The sequence below is a fragment of the Salvia hispanica genome, chromosome 6 (assembly GCF_023119035.1).
Source record: "Salvia hispanica cultivar TCC Black 2014 chromosome 6, UniMelb_Shisp_WGS_1.0, whole genome shotgun sequence".
Classification (NCBI taxonomy): Eukaryota; Viridiplantae; Streptophyta; class Magnoliopsida; order Lamiales; family Lamiaceae; genus Salvia; species Salvia hispanica.
In genome coordinates, this window is record NC_062970.1 from 13,486,248 (window position 1) to 13,509,122 (window position 22,875).

The 22,875-nt window shown below is 38.6% G+C and overlaps 3 protein-coding genes and 1 pseudogene across 3 annotated transcripts; 2 read left to right on the forward strand and 2 right to left on the reverse strand.

Moving 5' to 3' along the window:
• The first annotated feature begins 295 nt into the window (after positions 1-295).
• Positions 296-1,333, forward strand: LOC125191634 (annotated as a pseudogene).
• Positions 1,334-1,813: 480 nt separating this feature from the next.
• Positions 1,814-3,409, forward strand: LOC125193372 (GDSL esterase/lipase At1g33811). The gene is made up of 5 exons (XM_048091145.1): positions 1,814-2,057; positions 2,135-2,259; positions 2,337-2,585; positions 2,666-2,924; positions 3,024-3,409. The coding sequence occupies exons 1-5, from the start codon at positions 1,832-1,834 to the stop codon at positions 3,245-3,247; spliced, it is 1,083 nt and encodes a 360-aa protein (XP_047947102.1). The 5' UTR covers positions 1,814-1,831; the 3' UTR covers positions 3,248-3,409.
• Positions 3,410-4,233: 824 nt separating this feature from the next.
• On the reverse strand, positions 4,234-7,446 carry LOC125195806 (elongation factor 1-gamma 2-like). The gene is made up of 8 exons (XM_048094041.1): positions 7,324-7,446; positions 7,157-7,187; positions 6,240-6,389; positions 6,100-6,160; positions 5,967-6,019; positions 5,731-5,832; positions 5,122-5,611; positions 4,234-4,789 (listed from the first exon to the last, which is right to left on the reverse strand). The coding sequence occupies exons 2-8, from the start codon at positions 7,163-7,165 to the stop codon at positions 4,410-4,412; spliced, it is 1,245 nt and encodes a 414-aa protein (XP_047949998.1). The 5' UTR covers positions 7,166-7,187; positions 7,324-7,446; the 3' UTR covers positions 4,234-4,409.
• A 10,782-nt stretch (positions 7,447-18,228) lies between these two features.
• Positions 18,229-18,868, reverse strand: LOC125194740. The gene is made up of 2 exons (XM_048092971.1): positions 18,766-18,868; positions 18,229-18,680 (listed from the first exon to the last, which is right to left on the reverse strand). Exons 1-2 carry the CDS (start codon positions 18,866-18,868, stop codon positions 18,229-18,231), a joined length of 555 nt encoding a protein of 184 aa, XP_047948928.1.
• Between the last annotated feature and the right edge of the window lie 4,007 nt (positions 18,869-22,875).

A 22,875-nucleotide genomic window follows, 5' to 3' on the forward strand; every position in this document is an offset into this window, starting at 1 on the left:
CATTTGGAATGAAATAAATTAAACACACAATAAATGCGGTCCTTACAGAAGATTTATTAAATCATGTCTAAATGGATATCAAACCATATTTAGATGCTAGGTACTATTGCTGTGGGTAGTTAAAGTATCAATTTTCAGAAAGTATAATAGCGTGCGATCATTTCCTAGCAAGTTAAGGTAATTGTCTTCTACAAAATGGAGAATAAATTGTGAATTAAACCTCTCCCATTACAAAAGAGGGTAAACCATCAATGCTAGATAATTCTCTAATCAAATCAGCACTAACTAACCCCTTCTTTGCTTCAACTATAAGTTAGATTTCAAGAAAAACACAAACTCAGAATCTCTCTTCTCTCTTATCCAAACAGAGAGAGTGAGTGAGAGAGAGTGAAGATTCTGCAACACACACAAACACAATGACAGGCAAGCAGCCAAAGCCCATGAATGGGAAGCTAATCTTGAGCTGCTTTTTCCTCCTCTCTCTTCTTACTGATAAAGAGACCAACATTCCCATATTCCTCTGATTCACTCACTTCATATTTTTCAAACACATACACCAAAATCCCATCTTCTGTATCAAATACATTAGTCCACATGCACTCTCAAGAACCACCCCACAACAAACTGTTCTAGAAGTCTCAGTCTCCCTCAAAGTCCTCCAAAGAAAATTACCCTGCAATTTCCTAGTCTTCGGATTAGGCTACGACAGCCTACTGTGGACCTCTCTCAACCATGGCGGCCGCACTGTCTTCCTCGAGGAAAGCGAGAACTGGATCAAAAACTTCACGGTAGAGCACCCGTCTCTTGAATCCTACCATGTTGTGTATGACACCAAGAGGACTCAAGCTAAACAACTCCACCAGATTGGGATGCAAGAGCAGTGCCAACAAGTGTGTGATCCAAGACACTCCAAATGCCGGCTTGCTCTAAAGAGCTTGCCTAGTTTTGTGTATGAGACACAGTGGGATCTGATCATGGTGGATGCACCCACAGGATACACAGACTACATGCCCGGGAGGATGAGCGCCATCTACACGGCTGGATTGTTGGCCAGGAACAGATTAGACGGTGACACTGATGTGTTTGTGCATGATATTAATAGGCAGGTGGAGGATACATTTTCTTTGTCTTTTCTGTGCAAGGGTTATATGGTGGAGGAGAAAGGGTTGATGAGGCATTTCAACATCCCAAGTCATAAAAAGACCAGTGTAGGAACCCCATTTTGTCCCTAGTTTGATTGCTAAAGTTACATCATCCTTTTCCTAGTTTCAGATAAATAATCACACATTGGACGATTTTATCTAATAAAAGTTTTTATCAGTTTTCAGTTGCCTTTATGATCTTGAATTTGATTTTGATTTATTGGTTATTGTAAAAACTTTTCTACCTTGGGAAACACTATATATAATAATCTCACTTTATATGTGTAATGCAATTGTTCTTACGTTCGCGATAGTTATAGTGAGAACCGTTCTATCATTAGTGCAATCGATTTTTACGTTCTTGCTATTAACAATCAATTATAGCTTACCATTGATGGTTTGATTTACATTCACTCACATGAAGCTGCCAACTAATCCTAGGGGATTTAATGGTGATGGATGGAGCTATACTTTTGATTCTTTCCATTTAAGGCATGATCAATCTGGTTGCAATTATTATTCAGTTATGGCAATAGTATCACGAGATATAACCTCTTCTCACCGCTGTGTCATCTTAAATGCTTCACTTTTCCTCTCACGGGTTGTTTCTTTAAACACACTATAAAAACAAATGCATTACATTGGAGTATTCAAAATCAAGTCTTGTTTTTTAGTTTGGAATTTTCATTATGTGGGCTGTTTTAGCTTTCTTGTGCTTGTCAGCAAGAGCAGCATTTTCACAGCCTAATAGCCAAGTTCCTGCCTTTTACATTTTTGGAGATTCTTTAGTTGACAATGGCAACAACAATGGAATCCTCACTCTTGCCAGGGCTAACTACATGCCTTACGGCCTCGATTTTCCTCAGGGAACCACAGGCCGTTTCACCAACGGCCTCACTTTTGTCGATGTTTTAGGTGAACGACATGCTTTTCCTCAACTACTAGTCCTTACTCTTGTCAAACATCAACTGATATTGTTGCTCTCTTTCTAGCTAAATTGTTGGGCTTCCCCAACTATATTCCTCCCTTTGCTGCAATTCGTGGCCGAGCACTGCTTCAGGGTGCAAACTATGCATCTGGAGCTTCGGGGATCAGAGATGAAACTGGAAATAATCTGGTATGTGCAATGTTGTTCATAGCTTCACATTTTTTTTTGAAGTAAATAACATAAATCCAAGAATCCTTTTTTTTCAGGGAGACCACATTTCAATGAACCAGCAAGTAGAAAACTTTGGTAGAACAGTGCAGCAGCTAAGGCGATTCTTCAGAGGAAATGGGATCGCGCTGGCGGCCTATCTCAGCAAGGCCATCTTCTACTGCGGATTGGGAAGCAACGACTACCTCAACAACTACTTCATGCGCGATTACTACTCAACCAGTTCCCGCTATACACCAAAGGCTTATGCTGAGTCCCTCCTCCAGGATTATGCCAGACAATTGACAGTAATCTTTTTTTCATCACACCATTTTCTTGATAGTCTTTTTTGTTCGTTTGATCATGCTCGTGCCCATTTTGTGTGCAGACGCTCTACAACTTGGGAGCACGGAAAGTTATTGTGACTGGAGTTGGGCAGATAGGGTGCATACCCTATCAGCTGGCGCGTTACAATGGAAGTGGAAGCAGGTGCAACGAAGAGATCAACAATGCGATCATCCTTTTCAACAGCGGTCTCAAACAGCTGGTGGATCAAGCCAACAGAGGTCAGCTGCCAGGGTCGAGATTCGTCTACCTTGATTCGTATTTCAGCAGCCAAGACCTTGTCCAGAAGGCCAGAACATACGGTATGGTACACTTTTTGCATTCATAGGCGCAATACGAGACTAGTTTTAAAAGAGAAAACTAGCAACAGATTTTGATAAGATTACAATGTGGGAGTGTAGGATTTGATGTGGTGGACAAAGGATGCTGTGGAGTAGGAAAGAACAATGGCCAGATAACTTGTCTTCCTCTCCAAACTCCATGTGATAACAGACAGAAATACGTATTCTGGGACGCGTTTCATCCAACTGAAGCTGCCAACATTTTGCTTGCAAAGAAGGCTTATAGTTCAAAGAGTAAATCTTTTGCTTATCCCATAAACATACAGCAACTGGCTGCACTCTAGGCCATGATTCTAACTTGATTGTTTCCGAATTTCTGTAATTTCAAGTCTTTGTATTGAGGAAACATACTCCTCTGAACTCCAATCTTTCATCTTCTGTAACTTTTGCTACTGATGTGCAACATTTGTTGAGTTGGAATTCAACCAATGATTCATTCAAGAATATTCCTGCTCTCACAAAACAACCAGAGCTGACACAAAGAAGAAATCACGTTACAAGACTAGAACAAGATCAAAATTTGGCATGAAAATTTGTACTTGCAAAATCTGGTTATAGGTGGGGCAGGAAGAAAGTGGTAAGGGGTGAGTAAATGAGTTCATTAACTATTTCGAAATTTCAATGTATCAAAAGCTTAGGTTTCCAATAAGTACTCCCCCCACATTCCTCCAAAGATGATCCACTTTCATTTTTAGTTTGTTGCAACTAAGATGACTCGTTACTAAAAAAAGAAACACTTTTATCACTACTTTATTCTCTCCACTTAACACAAAATAATGAATATCATTACGTTGGAATAAACATATGTTAGTTGTCACACATCAAGAAAGGGAGAGATCAACTTAAATACTCCATGAGCTGTTCGGATTACTAGATTGTATCTTGGAATTAAATATAGTATATTTGGATTATAACAACTCAAAGGATAATCATATGATAATTAGTCATAGTCAATCCCTCCAACCACAACTCAATCTTAGAATATATTTTAGTATTGTTTTATCTGAAAAACCAAACACAACAAATGAGAATAACAAGTTGGGAGGTACAGGTGAGATAATGTCATAGGGGTGGTTATGGCGGCATCATTTATTCAAACATGGAGTACATCGCATGCCAAACACTTACTACACTCCTACGCTTCTCTTCTCTCTTTCTAGAATAACGATTAATGAATCCTCACATAATATTAGACATGGATTATAAGAGAAACAAATGGCCCACTAATGTTTATCAACTCACAATCATAATGCCATTTTGACAAAGATAATTGAGTAAAAACAAGGGTACGTACGTTGATGAAATATCCGGATCAAAAAGATTTAGCAAAGGCTAGATCACAAAAAATCCTGTTTCAATAACCTATTTTGCAGAATAAAGTCGATGATAGTCTAGAAATCGGGACGACAAAATCAGGGAACCATAGGAGTCCAAGCATTATCTTCTTCACTTGAAGCACTTGGCATCCAAGAGTGCTTCACCTTCAAAAGGCTCAGCATCTTCAATCATCTGACTGACGCGTTCTTTTTGGGCTTCGTCATTGATATCTACCTTGACCCAATCATACAGCTCCATATCGTAACATTCATCAACAACAAATTTAGGGATTTCCGTCCCTCGGAAAAGCCACAGCCCCTTCACCTTAAATGGTGCCTCGTTACCAATAATCAGCATCTTCCCGAATGCATACTTGCGTGCCAAATCCATTCTCTGCAGAAAACCACCGACCTTGTTCATGGTAACAAAAGAGACAGTGTTCTCATCATTGTATTTGTAATCACAGAACCAAAGTGAGTATCCTTCTGGATCATACATGTCCCAGAACCCTGCGCAAGAAATGAGCTTTCATGATTAAACAATGATTGCAGTCTGATTGTCAAACTGCAATTACGCATATAAGACGCAATATTTAGAGGGTACAAATTTACAATATGCTTGCTTGTACTCGTCCAGTCACAGATAAACTAGACAAACATGCATGGGCGCACACAGACAATATGACACAAACACACTGAGGCTCCTAACATCACAAAAAACAGAAGAAAGAAATTCTAGGGTACACAGATTACTCAAACATACTTTACAATTACAAATCACCAAAGACTAGTTAAGCACAGAAAGCAAAGTAAACATATGCTTGGTTGGTTAGAGTGATTACCTTTAATGGCAACCTCACGGAAATTGGTCTTTGTGTTAGAGTACAGCCTCTTCCAGTCATCTAGTATCATCTTACTAGGGGGCAAAAGATCCAATGGATTCTTTGCCTTAGGCTTGGGTGCTTCTTCCTCTGCTACTTCTTGCGGCTTCACTTCCTCTTTCTTAACCTCCTTTGGCTTGGGCTTTGCAGGCTCGTTTGGCTGAGTGGGTTTTTTTGATGCAACTGGGGGAATAGATTCCGCTTGTTTAGTATCACCCAAAATCTTCTTGAAAATTGGTTGATTAACCAAGGTCCAGAAGTATCTTTCCACGTGTGGGAATTGTGATGTAAAGCTCTTAGTCATGATTGCCTTAAATCCGACGCTGAGATTACATATCATGACAATATCAGCAAGTGTCACTCCATGTCCAACCAAGTATGTATTGGAGGCAAGATGAATGTTCAGTGCTTCAAGAGCTCTCTTCAGCGTGGAAACTGCAACCTCCTCAGCCTGTGCACAACAGGGGAAACAATTATGTCAATAATCCATCATGATTCATCCAAATGAAAACTTTTTTCGTGGTGGATAAATGCACAAGGTACAGAAAGATAGCCATTAAAATGACATACTGGAGGAAGATAGAGACCGTAACCAAGTCGGGGGTACAACCAACGCCCTAGATTAGCATCAATTTCAGTAGCAGAAAAATCAATCCATTGCTCGATGTGCCCCTAAAAGATCAAGTAAACAAAAACACAAATATAGTAATCAGATCCCCAACTTCAATTATAAAATGAACACATTTGTGCAAACCAATTATATATACTTTTCGACTCTACTCTACAACCAAAAAACAATCACTTACGTAATCAATCAACGAAGAGCCATATAAGGTGGTATCAGACTTCAATCGAGCCACTGTACATAAGCAAGAAATAGGTCAGCATAGACCAGAAATCCACAATTAAAGCAAATAGAACGAACAAGAGTGCAAGTACCATAACGTGCAATAGCATTGCTTTCAAATATCGGGCCATCAGGTGTTTCAAGCACAGGAATCTATACCGAGAAAATGAAAATCAGTAAGCAGAATAGGTTCAGCTTGATAAGTAGGGTTCTTCTTTACACTATATCATACCTTTCCAATAGGATTCATCTTGAGAAATTCTGGGGTCTTGTTTGACACACCCATCTCAAAATTCTTTGCCAGTTCAACCTTCACACCGTTGTATTCTGCAGTAACAAGTGCCTTAAGGGCATTTTTGTTCCCACTCCCGGAATGCAAAACCTGTACAGAAGAAGGTATAAGGTCACCAGGTTGAATCAACCATAAAGAGCACACACCAACCTAGATTCAGCAGTATAGAGTGACAACAAATATTCTTAACTTAGTGTATATTCCTCTAGCACACTAATTAACATCCTGTGGGACACTAAGGCTACTCTCTCAATACAAGCCAACAACTCACAGGTAAGAAAGAAACGTTTTAAAAATGCTGTGTCTCTACAAGATGGCAATGCATGCAACAGTATCGACTCACAGATACATTGATATATTCTTCATTAATCGACTAAAATGGGAAGTTGCACAAAATTCTAAGGGGGCATTTGGCATAAAAAATATTGATATTTGAGATGATAAAATATGATTGGATTATTTAGGTTGACAATTGTGGTGTAGGAAAAATAGAAGCACTATGCCTAAAATGTAAACAAATGATTCATTTTCTATAATCATAAAAAAATGCATAATATTGGGGACAAATTACTAATTTTTGCAATGATATTTTTGGAACTTTTTATTTAGGTTATTTTATCAATCATTTCTCAAACAAAGAACCAGTTCTTAAGAGAAATGTCAATAACCGATCATACAAATTCAATTTTGCAATCACCAAAATCAAATTCCGGAAAAAGAACAATCCCTAACATATCACAAACTCAAACTCAAAATAATCGATCTAGTTTTCAACCAATGATCCAATACTTCATAGATCTGCAGCAATACAACACATATAACTAAATCTGACACAAGAAATAAGAAATAAAACTCACCAGAGGCATGGCTCCGCGCGATTAAAGGAATCTACAAAAACAGCAGCAAATAATAAATACAACTTAAAAACAACAAAAAAATTAACAACTGGAAATGACGAAAATGATAATGCGCACTGAAATAGCGAAGAGAAAGAAACGGAAACGCAAAATTGCAGAAAATTCACCTGTAGAGTAACGGAACCGGTCGACTCTGAGTGAGAGTGAGGTGTAGATAAGCAAAGAGAGGTTTAGGGTTCTCTCGAAGCTTCTATTTATACTGTTAGCTAATTTGCGACGTCGGTGCTACTAGGATTTAGGGGACAGTTACACTAGGTCTAAAATTTAAAAGTTGATTATAAATAATGCATTTAACATTTAATTTATTTATTTAAACATGATAAATCCATTTTAAATTAATTAATTAGGTAAATAAAAAAAATTACTATCAAAGACAACAATATTAAAGTCAAACATTAAATTTATCGAAACTCGTATAATCATTACTCTCTCTTTTATTCCACTTCATCTTTTTTGATTCGGCATTGTGGCATTCAATCTCCACCAGTGGTGTATATCTCTTGATTTGGAGTTTATATATTTCACTGATAATTTTGTCTTTCCATTTTATTACTTGTGAATGTCCACAAATATTTTATTTTATTAATAGTTACACAATCTTTGAAAGTAACTCTTTATGAACATATACTATTCAGTCAAATTTCCAATTATTCTAAAAGCAAAAAACGAAAAATATAACTATGCAAATAGTGAAATAGATAAAAAAAAATGTTAAAGGCTACTACTTTTGTCCACCAATACAAGGCCAGGTTGGTCAGAACACAGATTTTAAGAAATATAATGAAAAGTGAATGGAAAAAGATAATTGAAGATTAGTCTTACTTTTATACATTAATTTTATAATAAAATATAAATGTAAACGAGGTAATGCTAATAAATGTAAGATCCATTATAAAAAAACAGTAAAAAAGCAAATGGAACATAAATTGGTAAACTAACAAAAATAGCAAAAATTGGACGATTATTGATGGCGGATGAAACATAAATGTAGGAATATTATTTAATGGAGTACTTTCTTTGTCTCATACTACTTGCACTTTTCATTTTATGTCATAAATTTAGAATCAAATAATTAGTATTTTAAGTGTAATAAGAGAATAGTTAATTAATTATAAACCATAATTAGATACTCCATAATTCTTACTTAAAATATAAATAGTATAAGTAGTTTTGGACAAGTCAAAAAAGAAAAATGTGAGTAACATGAGGTAGGCAGTATAAGTTATTTGAACAAAATTTGAGTTATTTTTTTAAATAGAAAATAAAAATATATAGTAATAACTATACTAGATAAAATACTTGATTATTTTGTATAAATAAGAATATAATACTGCAATTAGTATAAATGATTTGAGTAAATTTTCAATTTATTTTAAAAATATAAAAGAACCAATATAATAAATATGTTATAGATAAAATACTTCTTATATACATAGGAATATACTACTTATAAAATAGAAACTAAAATAAAACGTAGCAAATGAGAAACCTCGGTCTGGAATTGAGACAATGTCATATTCTGCCATTGCACCACAAAGGCTAATGTTTGAAAATTCATAAAAGTAGTCTTATATCGCTTCCGATTGAGGTGGGTACAATTTGAAAATTAAATTAACCAATAGTAGGAGTATAATTTTGGGCTATACTGATTATTTGGATTTTAAACATGTACCCACTCATTTCGCCTTATACATAGTAAAATTATACTTCCCGTCATAAATTATTTAGTTGTAGCACGAGTTTTAAGAAATATAAAAAAAAATGAGAATATAAGTTCCACTTATATACATTAATTATATAACAAAATGAATGAAATAAATTAGTGGAATATGAGACCTACTTACCATTTATGATAAAAGTGAAATATGACTTTTATTTTGGGATAGGCCGAAGTGGCAAAACAGGACTCTTATTGTGGGACGGAGGGAGTATTATATAGAAATAGAGGAAAATCAGTTCAAATCAATGTTTTAAAAACCGGACCGGCCAGTGAACCGGCGAGGCTACTGGTTCATGGTTCAACCGGTCCGACCGATTCAATCACTGGTCGAACCGTTTTATCTTATAAATATAAAATAAAATATACTCTTACAAAATATATTAAATTTAGTGAATAATAAATTATAGTAATTAATAGTAATATATAACAAAAACATATATTAAACATTTTAAGTAATTTAAATATTAAGAGTATTTAAAATAAGTGAATGGTAAAATTTAAATAATTATTAAATATATAAATTTTTAATTAGTGTAGCCAAAAAAGTACATATTTTACATATATAAATAGATAAAATTCATATTATCTCAAAAACATTTATGTGGTGGAATAATATTATAGACAATATATAAAACTAAAAATGAATTTTTAGTTTTTTTTTTTTTTTTTTTTTTTTTTTTGTCTCAAGAGTCCATTTTCATTGATAGCTTCAAATATAAAGATAGCAATACAAATTTTCAACTTGCTTCAAGCCTTCCCTCTTTAAAACTAACAATCTCCAATCTCTATTTGCATAAAAACCAACCCAAGCATTTTCGCACCATTATCTTCTGAGTTGGAAGGTCTCCTTGGAGCTATTGCCCTTTTTTTCTCGTAAGTATGGGTAGGAAATACGATCGAGACGTAGCAAACCTCTTGCAGTACGGGGAAGCATTGAAGCACAATTGAATTCGATTGAGAGACCTGAGGAAGCTTGTTTCGCCAAGAAATCTGCGACGACATTCACTTCACGGTAAATATGCTCCACCTTGTATGTATATGTGTCCATGATTTTATAAATTTCACACAACTCATCGTAATTCTCCATGGGAAGCCTTCACCTTTATCCAACATTTGTGCTAGTGGTTTGTTGTCCGTTTGGATTCTCACATTCAATAAACCAATACTAGCACACTTCCTCATCCCCATCAAAATTCCGATAATTTCAGCTGTAAAACTATCAACATGCCCCAAAAACACTGATACTACCAAAATAAAGTGACCATGTTGATCCCTGATCACATATGCACATCCTGCCGCTCCTGGAGAGCTAAAACAAGAACCATCTGTGTTTAAGGTATAAGAGCTTGAAGGCTTCCAACAAACCAAAATAACTTGATTAATCCTGGTAATGTTCAACTTCAACCCAAACGCTATGTCAATTTTGTTCCTTTCCCTCCGAGAAGATACACCTAAGTCCCAAGCTTTAAGCATATTCCAAACATGCATATGTACTTCTTTTGCTATTCGATCTTGAGAAAACTTCTCCAAATCAAAGAGGTATTTGTTTCTAGCCTTCCAAAGCTCTCATGTTATAAACAAAGGAATCACTTTAATAATGATTTTCCAAGTTGAGAATGAACCCCCTTTGGAGGCCCATGATTGAACAAAATTCCATAAGCCAATGTCGTTGTGAAAATTGATATCCAAGATTCCTGCAAAATATGTGCAAATGCCACGTGATTTTGCACAAGAGAAAAAAACATGCCCAATACTGCCGTAAGCACCTTGGCAGAAGCAACAAATCGAGGGTTGTAGAATATACCCATATCTTTGAAGAACCTCAGGAAAAGGATAAAGGCAGTTAAACAATCTCCAGTTGAAAATTGAAATATGCAAAGGGACATACTTATTCCATAAATGTGGCACTAGAGAAACCTCTTCATGAGAATTCCTGATGGCTTCATAAGCTGATTTAACTGACAAAGTCCCAGTTGTGGTAGGAGCCCAAACAAGCAAATCAAGGTCGTCTCTAAAGTTCATCTCCATATGCATCAAAGTCCACATAGTCTCTTGCGAGAGAAAATTTTCGAACACTTCTGCATACCCCTCCCTATCCTCGAAAAAATCCCTAATCGAAATATGTGATTGAGGAGGATGTATGTCATAAGGTAAATCCCATAAAACACCAAGGCAAGACCAGTTGTCAAACCAAAAGGAGCGATCACCGCGTCTGACAAGAACCTTAGATAACCTTGAAGCCTCTAGATCCACCTTCAAAATGCGAGACCATGAGGTTTTCTTACGACAGTTTGATGACAAAGAAAGCAAAAGGTTTGATCACAAACCCTTATTCAGTTTAATCTTCCACCACAACTTCATAGAAAAAGATTTTAAGGTATCCTCGAATTTTCTAATTCCCAGACCATTTTCTTTGACATGTTTGGAGATATGATCCCATGACATCCAATTCTTCCTTTTTTCTCTTTCAAAGTTTGACCAAAAGAAGTCCTGGCAGATTATCGCTCGGATGGTAGTTTTTGGAGGTTCAATTGCAGCCCAAACATGTATCGGAATAGCCGATCAAAAGTAATCTACCACGTTGGGATAATAAGCGATTTTTCCAATTACTTAACCTTTTCATCATGGAATCAATGATAAATTGGAAGTAGGACACGTTTTCCTTCCCAAAAAAATTCGGCCACCAAGATAAACGAAAGGAAAAGATCCAGGCTGCATTCCCATAATTTTAATAATTTCTCTAGCACGCCTACTAAACTTTTGGCCCGTGGAAATCTCGTAGTCGATGAGAAGTTCAGACAAAGCAGATAAAGACCTTCCCGTCGCGCGACTAAAAATAACCACATCGTCAGCAAAACCCAGATGAAAAGGAGGTAATGATCCTGTCGGGGTGCCAAATCTGCAAATTTTATTTTCCATTACCAAAGCATTTAAGCGACGAGAAAATGCTCCAGAGAGTAAAATAAAGAGATATGGAGATAGTGGGTCTCCTTGTTTTAAGCCCCTTGATGCCTTAAAAAATCTGGAAGGAGATCCATTAATCAAAATTGAGAACCAGCTGCTCTGCAGATTTGACGTGATTGGAGCAATAAATCTCGATGGAAACCCAAAGGCTGACAATAGTGCAAAACAAGAAGGACCAGGAGACTCTGTCAAAAGCCTTCATCATATCCAATTTTATAATGACATTGTCCCCAACAGACTTATGTTTTAAGAATTGACAGAGGTCTTGAGTCAAAAGAATGTTGTCTATGATATCTCTTCATGTAAGAAAAGCCGACTGTTCATCAGAAATTAAGATAGGAAGAACACCCTTCAGACGTTCTGTCAAAATCTTGGTGAAGACTTTGTTGAGAAAATTGCATAAGCTAATTGGCCTGAAATCAGAAAAAGTAATGTAAGAAGTCTTCTTAGGAATGATACTAGCCACTGCCCTTGGAATTGGGACCCCAGACACATAAATTCTCTACATGCTGAGAGGAGATCCAATGAAATAATGTCCCAACACTTCCTGAAAAAAATGCCACTAAAACCATCCGGACCCGGAGCACTACCCGCATCAAGGTTGAAGACCGCCTCCTTGACTTCATCGAAATTAATCTCCCGAGTCAGGCTTGTTGCGGCTTCTTGAGAAATTAGCCGAGGGATGTGCTGTAAAAAGAGGTTCTGTTTTGCAACGTTCTCTTGTCCAATTTCACAGCTTAGCAGATTGCGGAAGAAGTCAGTCGCTTCATTCTCAATATCAATAGGTCGAGATAGCCATTCATTCTCATCATTTTGTATTTTGTGAATGCTGAGTTTGCTTTTTCTTTCGGACAAAGACGCATGAAAGAAACTAGTGTTAGTGTCGCCGTCTTTTAGCCATTTTAACTTCAATTTTTACGGTAGAAGTCATCTCTTTCCTTTAAGGCTGCAAGCAATTTTGCCCTACTTAGGTGCAATCGTTCTCGAGTCCCCTCAGAAGAATTGTTGTCATATTGCAGCTCCAAGTCTCTTACCAACTCTTCTGCACACTTTAGATTATCGTGGACATTCCCAAACTCATTTCGGTTCCAACTTTTCAAATCTTGCTTCAAACGCCTTAATTTATAGAAAAACCAAACATACCATCATAGTCTACTGGTTTGTTCCAACTTGAATGAACAAAAGGAATAAAGTTCTCCCTTCTCAGCCACATGTTTTGGAACCTAAACATTTTAGGCTTGGGTTCCACCATTTTTTCAAATTGGTGCAATAAGGGACAATGATCAGAACTAGTTTTATTGAGCAAGTGGACTGAGGAAACAGGAAATAATTGCATCCACTCGGTTGAGAACAGGCGCCTGTCCAATTTTTTACTGACCCATCATGTATTTCTGGTACCTCCCCAAGTGAATTCTCCGCCAACCGTTTGGAGCTCAACTAAGGCACATTGTTCAATGCAACAATTAAAATCTTCCATTGAACCTGGATTGGGCGTACTTCTACCCGAATACTCGTCCAAACAACATATGGCATTAAAGTCGCCCCCAATCATCCATGGAGAATCTGGATAAAGCATGCGAAAGGAGCACATACTATCCCACAGAGGCTGGAGCTCAACTAACGCACATGAAGTTTTAGTTAATTTGGATAAATATATACTACAATAGTATTAGTATTAGTTAATACATAAAATTAAACTGGAATTATTAGTAAGTTCGGAGTAATATTTAGTAAATATGGAGTAATAAACTATATTAATAGTATTATATAATATTAAATCTTAGGTAAAATTATATTTTCATATATATAAATTTATACCAATAAAAATAAATTTTAGTGGCTGATAATTATAATTATTTTCTGACTTCGTCGGAGATTTTTGTATCCCAGGGCTCAACAATTCCCCACGTCAGAAATACCGCAAGGGAGACAGGACACGGCGGATGTGGGTGCCGCGGGAGGAGGAGATATTAGCCGCGTCACTGTTGGAGCTTGTTGCTCGGGGATGGAAAGCTGACAACGGGTTTCGTGCTGGTTACCTAACCAGGATTGAAGGCAATCTACGTGAAGAGTTCCCGCACACCGACCTGAAAGGGAATCCACACATAACATCTCAGATCCAAGCATGAAAAAAGAGCTACGGGTGTCTTCGTAATATCTTGGCCAGATCTGGGGTCGGTTTTAATCCACACGGTGACTACAAGATCGATTGCTCTGATGAGCAATGGGAACAGATCGTTGCGGTATAGCATTAATGTTTTTCATACTCAAATGTCACCACCTTTTCCCCCAACCACCAATACATTAATCTAATGATTTTTGATGTCATTGCTTAACTTTGTAGGCTAATAAAGACGCAAAGTTTATGCGCACCAAATCTTGGCCATTGTGGGAGACATGGAAACTGATATTCGGCAAGGACCGCGCTTGTGGCCGTGGAGCAGAGCAGCTCGAAGTCGCAGCCAACCGTGTGCGTGCACAACAACCAGTCTGTTCTAGTCAGTGCAATGAAAACGACTACCATCCGTCGTTTGAGGATTTTCCCTTTGAGGAGAATACTCCTATGCCTGACACCTCCCAGTTTAACGACAACAGCTCTGGGAATACCGGTCAACAGACGTCCATGTCCAACCAAAGTCCATCCAAGCGCAAAAAAGATTCACCTGATGCGCTTCTTATGGAATTCCTGCGCGACCTACATAAAGATACAAATGCCCGTCTGGAGATGATCTCAACTAGAATCGGATATGAAAATTTGACATGGGGAAAGCGAGACAGGAGGTGTTCGACAAGCTCGGCACTGTCGATGGTCTAACACTGAGTCAGCGTTACGACTTATGCGATATTTTGAGTGACAAACCTCAACGTCTTGAGGTCTTCATTGGCATGCCTGCTAATGCCAGGCTTGGGTATCTTCTGCGCTTCCTTTAACCCATCTGGAATGAAGCTTGATGTCATCTAGTAGTGTTGTTCTAACTATGCTTGGTATTTTGCCCACTAGGTTCATAACTATTTTGTGTAGTGTATTATAACTAGTATGTTTGTGGGTGTTGTTTTTGATGCTATGGTCTATTTTGGTGGTCCGCTTAAGCTTAACGTGCTCAACTGTGAAGGCCATATGAACCTGAGTAGGCTATGTATATGAACTGATTATGGATGCAGTTTTATTAGTAGCAAAAATATGTAAGCTTGCATTTCATGTTTCTCTCTTTAATGATGGCTGCATACTTATTTACTTTGTGCTGAAAGGAAGAACCACAACAATTCTGAGTCACTTAAAATATAACATAATAACTGCATTGCATCGGATGCACATTAACATAGGCTTACCAACATCCAAACAGCCAGCACCCCAAAACGATAAAAATATTCATACACACTATAACAATAATTTAGGGGAGATCACAAAAATGAAGTCCACAAATATTTCAGACACACCATAACCATATTATATTGTGTTAGTAGGACTTCATCTCCCAAAAGACATCGGCACTTCACGGGTGCCTACATATATGGGGCCACCACACCTTCGGCGAATTAGATCCACAAGAGCTGCCGAGCGGCGATCTTGTCGATGGTCCACCGATGTCCTGAACTTTAGGTGGTGGTTTTTGAAGTGCTTTTCCTTTGTCACATATGGTACGCACTTGATTGTCCGATGTAAGGTCAATGAAAGAAATCTGTGTCTTTGTAGTCGACTCCCTATCCTCCACCAACGTGTCATCATCGAACAGCTTGCAGCACACACTTCTTGGTGGGAGACCAGCAGGGGAGTTCACTTCTTCCTCGCCAAAATCATAGAAGCTCAGATCTTTCCCTTTGACTTTTTCAGTGTTGTCAGAGATGACAATGATGGTCGCCTCCTCAATCTTGATGTCGTCCATCCCAAAGAGGCAGGCCAGCTTAGAGTAGAGTGGCTCCTCATCATGGTAGTACGCCCCTGCTAATGGAACTACCTGAGGCAACAAACAGAAAGTAACACAACAGCACATGAGTCTCAACTTGAGGTCGAATATGTAGAAAATTATATACATTAAAACCATAACTTAGTCGTTACTACATTACGCACATACATACCTTCAATAACTGCACCCAACCATCGTCAGGTGCGATGACAGACTTGGTAGGCATCTCCCAAGTCGCGCCGCGCTGCTTACACACAGTCTTGAAGGTGTAGTATCGATCTCGAAGGAGCTCAATGCGGACTTTCAATTCTTTCTCCGAGAAGACAACACCGGCGTTGTTTTTTAGATCGGCAGAAGCCGTAGTTAGGAACCAACTTAGGAAATCGGGCTGCGACCATTGTGTTCCTCTCTTCAAGTAGAGCAAACAGTCAACAAGTATGGTGTCTAAAGTTGCAGACCAACCCCCTTTGTACAAGAACATTGACTGTGGAGGGATGTTCATGGTGTGAAGTTGGTGTATGTTTAGGAAGCGAATATGGTGTGGTATGATATGGGACGAAGAGGCTTAAATAAACTGGCCGGCTGTAATGGTGATGGAACATCTAACGCCAAAAACGTGTGTAATAAATACCTCTAACAAGGTGAGTTGCAGACTACCATCATCATACTTCACCACCAATAGTGGAGACCTCCCATACGTATGTTCATAGGCATCCAATCAATTTCTTAAAAGCGGTGGGTTGGTTAATGCAAGTGAAATTAATTAATTTGTGTACACCTAATTGTATCCATACTCTTGACCACTCAATCAATAATGTGAATCTTGTAGATTGAAGACTCATGAATTTGCCCCGGACTTATTCTTGTAAATAAACCCAACAAATAAACAAGATAAACCAAGAAATAGAACAAGAATAATGGATAAATGGATAAAAGGATAGAGGATGGATTAGTGTTATGATTTAGGTGAAGAATAAGAAAGAAATCCAAAAGGCACATACAAACACTTCATGGCTCCATAAACAAGCAACACAAGAACTACCAAGTACAAGCAACCTTAGTCCGGCAAAAGATGAAGAAGATGAGCTCTCAAATATGGAGAAATTGTCTCTTACAAAAGAGTATTTATACTAAAACAAAAGTAAGAGAGAAAATAGTCTTCAAATATGGAGAAAATGACATTTTCGGAAAAAACGCCCGGACGGGAGTTTTGGGGCCTTTCCCGGGCGTTTTCTTTGTCCCCGGGCATTTTTTTGCTCGGCCGGGCGTTTTTCGCCCGACCACGGTTAGTTCCTCGGCAGCCCTGCGCGACTTTCGTCAAACGGTCATATCTCTCTCATCCGAACTCCGTTTGGGGTGTGTGAGGTACCCACGCGAAGGTATTTCGACGATGAAGACAATGGTAGTCTTGGATCATCATTTGGAGAACGTCTCAGTAGGCAGATTGTCGTTTGAACAGACCACAGTTCCGTTATGGTGCGGGGTCGGCCCGAATTTGGTGTATTGCTCTCGAGACACCCGGGTTTCCTTCTGGGCCTCCTCTTGAGTGGGCTCGATGCATGATGTTTGTCGGTCGGGTTCGCATCAATCAATGTCCATGAACTAGAGCAAATGAGGTATGTGTGAGTGTTATGAAATCATGCATTGTTGTATTATGCCACGTTTGTTGGTATCATGCCACATTTGTTGAACTTAGGACAAAAATTGAACTACATGATAGGTGAAAAAGTAAATTAATCGGTGGCCAATGGTCTGAATACTAATATAATTCATTACAAAAATACGAGTGACAATTTCTTAATCCATACAGCCACAAACTTTTTTGCAATTCACCAATCCAAATCCTTCATCTAGTTTGCCACGACCCACGGCTACGCTGATACCCTTCCTATGATGATACCCACCATCACCAAAAGTAGGCCTGTGAAACACACCACAACATTGGCGTTGAAGTCTTGATTATTTCTTCGTGAACAACAGGGCGCACACCTACGTTCATTGTCAATACCGCAAACCTTTCCCATGCTAGCCATTTCATAGCCTTTTTGATCTTTAGCATTGTTCACCGATGAACTTTTGCACTCCGATTCATCGTTGTACTCGTCATACCATTTGAAGTGGCCGGGGTGCTGCCCATTTACAGGGCACTTTAGGTAGAACCTCCCTGGGTTCATAGATAATGGGCCAGCACAACGGAGTTCCATTTTCCCCGCGCCGCACACACAATCTGGCAGCTCTTCTGTCTGATACATGTATCTGTAAATGATCGCATATTGTATCAATCACAACCGGTAGAAGAATATTGTAACACAACATTATTGCAATAACTGAAAAACAATACATAAATAGCAAATTCGAACACAGACTTCATCGTTGTAGTACAATGTCTTTAAGTTAAAACACATAATTATGGAATTGCACATCTATCTGTTGTTCCACATGTTGAGTGCTAAGCTATCTCTGAATTCTGTCCACTCCGAGGAGGGCTCGACACCCTGAACGTAATCCTGGCCGACCGGATCTGACTCATTGACTATGTTCGCAGTAGAGTTATCAAGCTCAAGTTCTATCGGATCTACTTCCATTTCTCGGCGTATAAAATTGTGGAGTAGGAAGCAACACATAATCAATCTAATTTGAGTCTGAATTGGATAATAGGAGGCGATCCGAAGGATTCCCCAACGCATTTTTAACACTGCAAACGCGCGCTCAATTACATTTCTAGCCTTGGTATGCCGCATATTGAACATTTCCTTGGGATTTTGTGGTCTTTCAGTCCCTGGCCCCCATTCCTTTAGATGATATCGAACCCTCTTGTACGGTACTAAAAATCCAGGAGTGTTAGCGTAGGAGTTATCGCACAGATAATAGCAACCTATCCAATTGAGTAGTGAGTCAGACATATGCAGTAGCAATCTGATTTTAGACTACAGGGTTGTATTCTAACACAATTGTCTTACCTTGAGGAACTTTGAACCCATTCGCACAAGATACAGCGTCCCTCAGGACTCGCGAGTCGTCTGCAGAACCTTCCCAACCAGGCAGTAGATAGACGAATTGCATGCTACGATCACAAACGGCTAGTGTATTTGTGGTTATTTGGCCTTTTTGGGTTCGATACCTTGGCTTGTCTTCATTGCTCACTAAAACATTAATATGGGTACCATCTAGAGCACCGAGACAACCCTACAAATACAAATATTACCGATCAAACTAATGTTTTACAGAGTTGCGATTAGCAAATTCATGTAATCAAGAAACACATTCACCTTAAACCAGCTCCATCGGTGGTCTGTAGAGTCTTCATGAACAGGTGTTGGCTTAGAAAGGAGAACTGAGTGAAGGCTTAGAACAGCACCTAAGACTTTATGAACATAATACGACACAGTTCCACCGGAACGCCAAAAACTAAATTTAACACTTTGATTTTTCTTATGGTGTGCGAGTACGCTCAAAAACATAGTAGTCTGTTCTTCTACACCTATGCATTTACCCCTCGCCCTCAACCCCCCCCCCCCCCCCGATCCGAAAGAATACGACACAGCCTACTGAAGGTGTTTCGGTCCATTCGAAGGTTGTGCAAGCAGTCTGCATCAGAGGCATTCACTAGACGGTCGAAACGCTCGGTTTGTACTGGTATTTTTTTAAGGACACTAAACCGTTGGGCGTGATCGATAATTCTCCTTTTTGTCTGCGTAGAACGAGTTCTCATGTAGCGCTGGATGAGTGAGGTTGATTCAACGCGGTATAACAACAATATGTCTTCAAGCAACATGGTAAGTCTTTCGGAATTATGATTTCTCAGTGCCATCCTATTGTTCCCTAATCAACTGTGTGTGCAAGTTATCACCGAAGTATTACATCCAGGCACAATCGGATAACATCCCACGCATAAGAGAAGGTGATAAGGCTAATTTCATGCATCGGTTTAAGTGGTGAAAAACGCTATATTTTACTGGGTCTGACACAGTTTTTAAGCCAGGTGTGTGACAGAATCGCTAGATCCAGGAGAAGCCGGAGGAAACGGACTAGCGAGGGAAATGAAGGAAAATGAGCAGTGGTGAAGGGAAAAGAATGGCTAGAAGAAGGGAGTCAATAGCTGAGGGCAACAAAGACTATCTATACCTCGCTGGGCCCACTTCAACGCCTATAAATAAGGAGCATGCAGCATACGCCAGATATACAATTTCGCTCTTAGCTCACACACAACACACACACTTGGGAAATGGGAGTTCTGGAGTAGTCTAGGGTTTGAAGGGTCTCATCTTCCGAAGAAAGTCAGTCGTAACACCGTCCGCGTGAGGGCGAAGAAACAATCTACTTTCATTCTGTTTTTGCACTTTATCTCGTTCGAACTTCGCATTTTAGAAGTCGATTTGGTTGTTGTTGTTACAAATTATCTATGCATTCCTTTAGTTTCTGTTATATTGGTGTTATCTCGTGTTGATCTACGTTGATCCTGTTTGTTTGAAGTTTTATTTCGGCAAGTTGCATGTTAATCTCTGTTTTTGTCACTTTGGTGCTTGATCTGGGGAATTTGGTTGTGGATCTGAGGTGGTGTTGTTGATCGGAGGTTGTTTGGTGATTTTGTAGTTATGGAATATTTTTTGGCCGGAGTTTGTGTCGGATGCTTGGATCCGGAGTGGATTTAGCATTCGAGGTTGGATCTGAACAAGGGATTCAAGTTGTGCATGGAATTTTGAGTTTTCTACTTCCTTTCTGTTTTACTTCGTCTAGTAGCCGTAGATCTGTTTAGTTCCTAATTGTTCTTCGTTAAATTGCTAAAATCCAGTCTGCTCTGTTTTCCGATAACGCTTCGTACCTGTTTCTTCTGAGTTTTGTGCAATTTGAATTGGAGAAGATGATGTCGTTGTTAGTTAGTACTTTAGTTAGTTGTTTTACCAGCTTTTCGTCCGTACTCTGCTTTTTCAGCCATGGTCCCCACCATCAGTTTATTTCCCAGGTCTAGGTAATTTAGAATAGTTTCTTAGATCTAGTGATTGTCTCGATTTCAATTTACATGCATGATTTCTGTTTTGCCTAGATCTAGCTGTTAGCGTAGCAGATTTCAATTCCAAGTTTAGTCTAATTTCCTCAACCCAAAAAATGCGTGGCAGCAGCCAACCCAAAAATAATTTCCAAATCCTTGAGCATGTTCATTACGCATCCATCTCTGTGGGATCGATCCCTACTTCCATGTACTAAATTTTAGTATAAGTGGTTGAGGGTTTTTGAAGAAGTATTTTGTGTGTCCGACGACCGAGATTTTCCAACGACCAGTGAGCTCCTAGACCCTGTGATCTAGTGGATTTGCTGGACCTAGGAATCTTGTTATTCTTTTCTGTGCACACCGTCTAAAGACCGATCTTCAGAAGGACATAATCAATTGCTAGTTTTCAAAAAATGTGACTAATATGGATTCAAATTAGGGCTTCAGACAACAAATATAGATCGACGAATTTACCACCCAAAATAGAAGCAGCGTAATGTAAAAAATCTCACAATTGTGGATTACCTATGAATCTCGTGAAGAACAACTGCGAAAGCTCAGATTCCACTTCTGAATTAACCCCGCCACCCACCAAACTGTGTCAAAACAACCTCGCTCGTACCTGTGGAAAACGTATATGAAATCCTTCACATTGTAGCAAAAAAAAAAAAAAACCTATAACTGCTTCGTTTGGGGATCAAGAACGAACAGCAATCGGATGGAATTCCTACCGATTGATCAGTCCCTGGAGGTTTTTGGTAGCAAGTAAGAACACAGATTGTTGAATTAGGGCTCTATCGGTTTCGCCGCTCACATAGGAGATTTTGAAATGAATGTTGCGAATTGGGGAGTAAATTCAATTGCTTCAGGGCAAATTAGGAAAATGGCACTCAATTCTAAACGCGTCGTTCGATGCAACTTTCAAAACACACCAAAAAATCCCTAAATGAAATGGGCATATATGTGAAGTTAACAGTGTGGGCCCTAATTTTAACCCCGGGCTTTCCCTTTTGCATCTAATGAATATGAACACCCACTTATCATTAGAATTGAACCCAATTCATGCCATATCTAAAAACTTGAACTAGTCCTAAGGACTAGTTCACAGTATATTATTCAAGACCATGTGGTGGAGTGGGAGAGATGTTGGTATCTTACCTAGAGGTCTAGCGTTCAATCCTCTCTCGTCTCATATTTTAAACATAAAAATTGGTTCCCGATTTTCGGTTCAATCGGTCTGACCGGCCGGTTCTGACGGTTCAAGGCGGCCTAACATACTAACGGTATTTGGGGCTGAACCAAGCATTTTAAACATAAAAATTGGTTCCCGATTTTCGGTTCAACCGGTCTGACCGGCCGGTTCTGACAGTTCAAGGCGGCCTAACATACTAACGGTATTTGGGGCCGAACCAGACCGAACCAGCTGTCGGTTCGCGGTCCGACCGATCGAACTGACCGGTCCAATCCGGATTTTAAAACACTGCTTCAAATACATAGGATATGGTTTAAATTTAACTGAAAATATTATACTACTCCGCACGTAACAATTCTTTGAATCCCAAACCCAATTTTACTTGGCCCTACAACATTTATAGTAGTACTTATTTTTTTAATTGGGTTATAAAGCATCGTACAATGAGAATATTAAAAACATTATACTACTTTTTTTTTCCAAACAAATTTATCAAAATGACTTTTTATGAAAAAAGAGTTCATATAAGATAAGATGGTTTAAATAAAGTGAGGGTTAAAACCTACCTAAAATCACGGAAAATCACACAAATATAATACACTAATTAAGTACCAAAGATCGGGTTCATTCAAATATATCATAAAAGGAAAATGTTTTAGAGACATAATGTCTCCAAGCCATAATGCCATAATGGGGATATAATAGTAAATTTCACCATATATTTAGTTTTTGATTATTTTTACATTTTGTATATATATCTTGTTGCCCCTAAACCATTAATAAGGAGTATTAAATGAGGTCATGAATTAGAATACCTTAATCATGGGAAATATATGTTGACGGCATATTTACGCAAAGTTGGGTGAATCTTATGATAATTAAATCTTT

Coding starts and splice junctions, on each gene's coding strand:
- LOC125193372 (XM_048091145.1), top strand. CDS start 1,832: ATGTGGGCTGTTTTAGCTTTCTTGTGCTTGTCAGCAAGAGCAGCATTT. Junction 2,058..2,134: donor CACTTTTGTCGATGTTTTAG/GTGAACGACATG, acceptor CTCTCTTTCTAG/CTAAATTGTTGGGCTTCCCC. Junction 2,260..2,336: donor ATGAAACTGGAAATAATCTG/GTATGTGCAATG, acceptor CTTTTTTTTCAG/GGAGACCACATTTCAATGAA.
- LOC125195806 (XM_048094041.1), bottom strand. Junction 6,020..6,099: donor CAATGCTATTGCACGTTATG/GTACTTGCACTC, acceptor GCTTATGTACAG/TGGCTCGATTGAAGTCTGAT. Junction 5,833..5,966: donor GCTCTTCGTTGATTGATTAC/GTAAGTGATTGT, acceptor TTGATCTTTTAG/GGGCACATCGAGCAATGGAT.
- LOC125194740 (XM_048092971.1), bottom strand. CDS start 18,868: ATGCAATTCGTCTATCTACTGCCTGGTTGGGAAGGTTCTGCAGACGAC. Junction 18,681..18,765: donor TGGGTTCAAAGTTCCTCAAG/GTAAGACAATTG, acceptor TCAATTGGATAG/GTTGCTATTATCTGTGCGAT.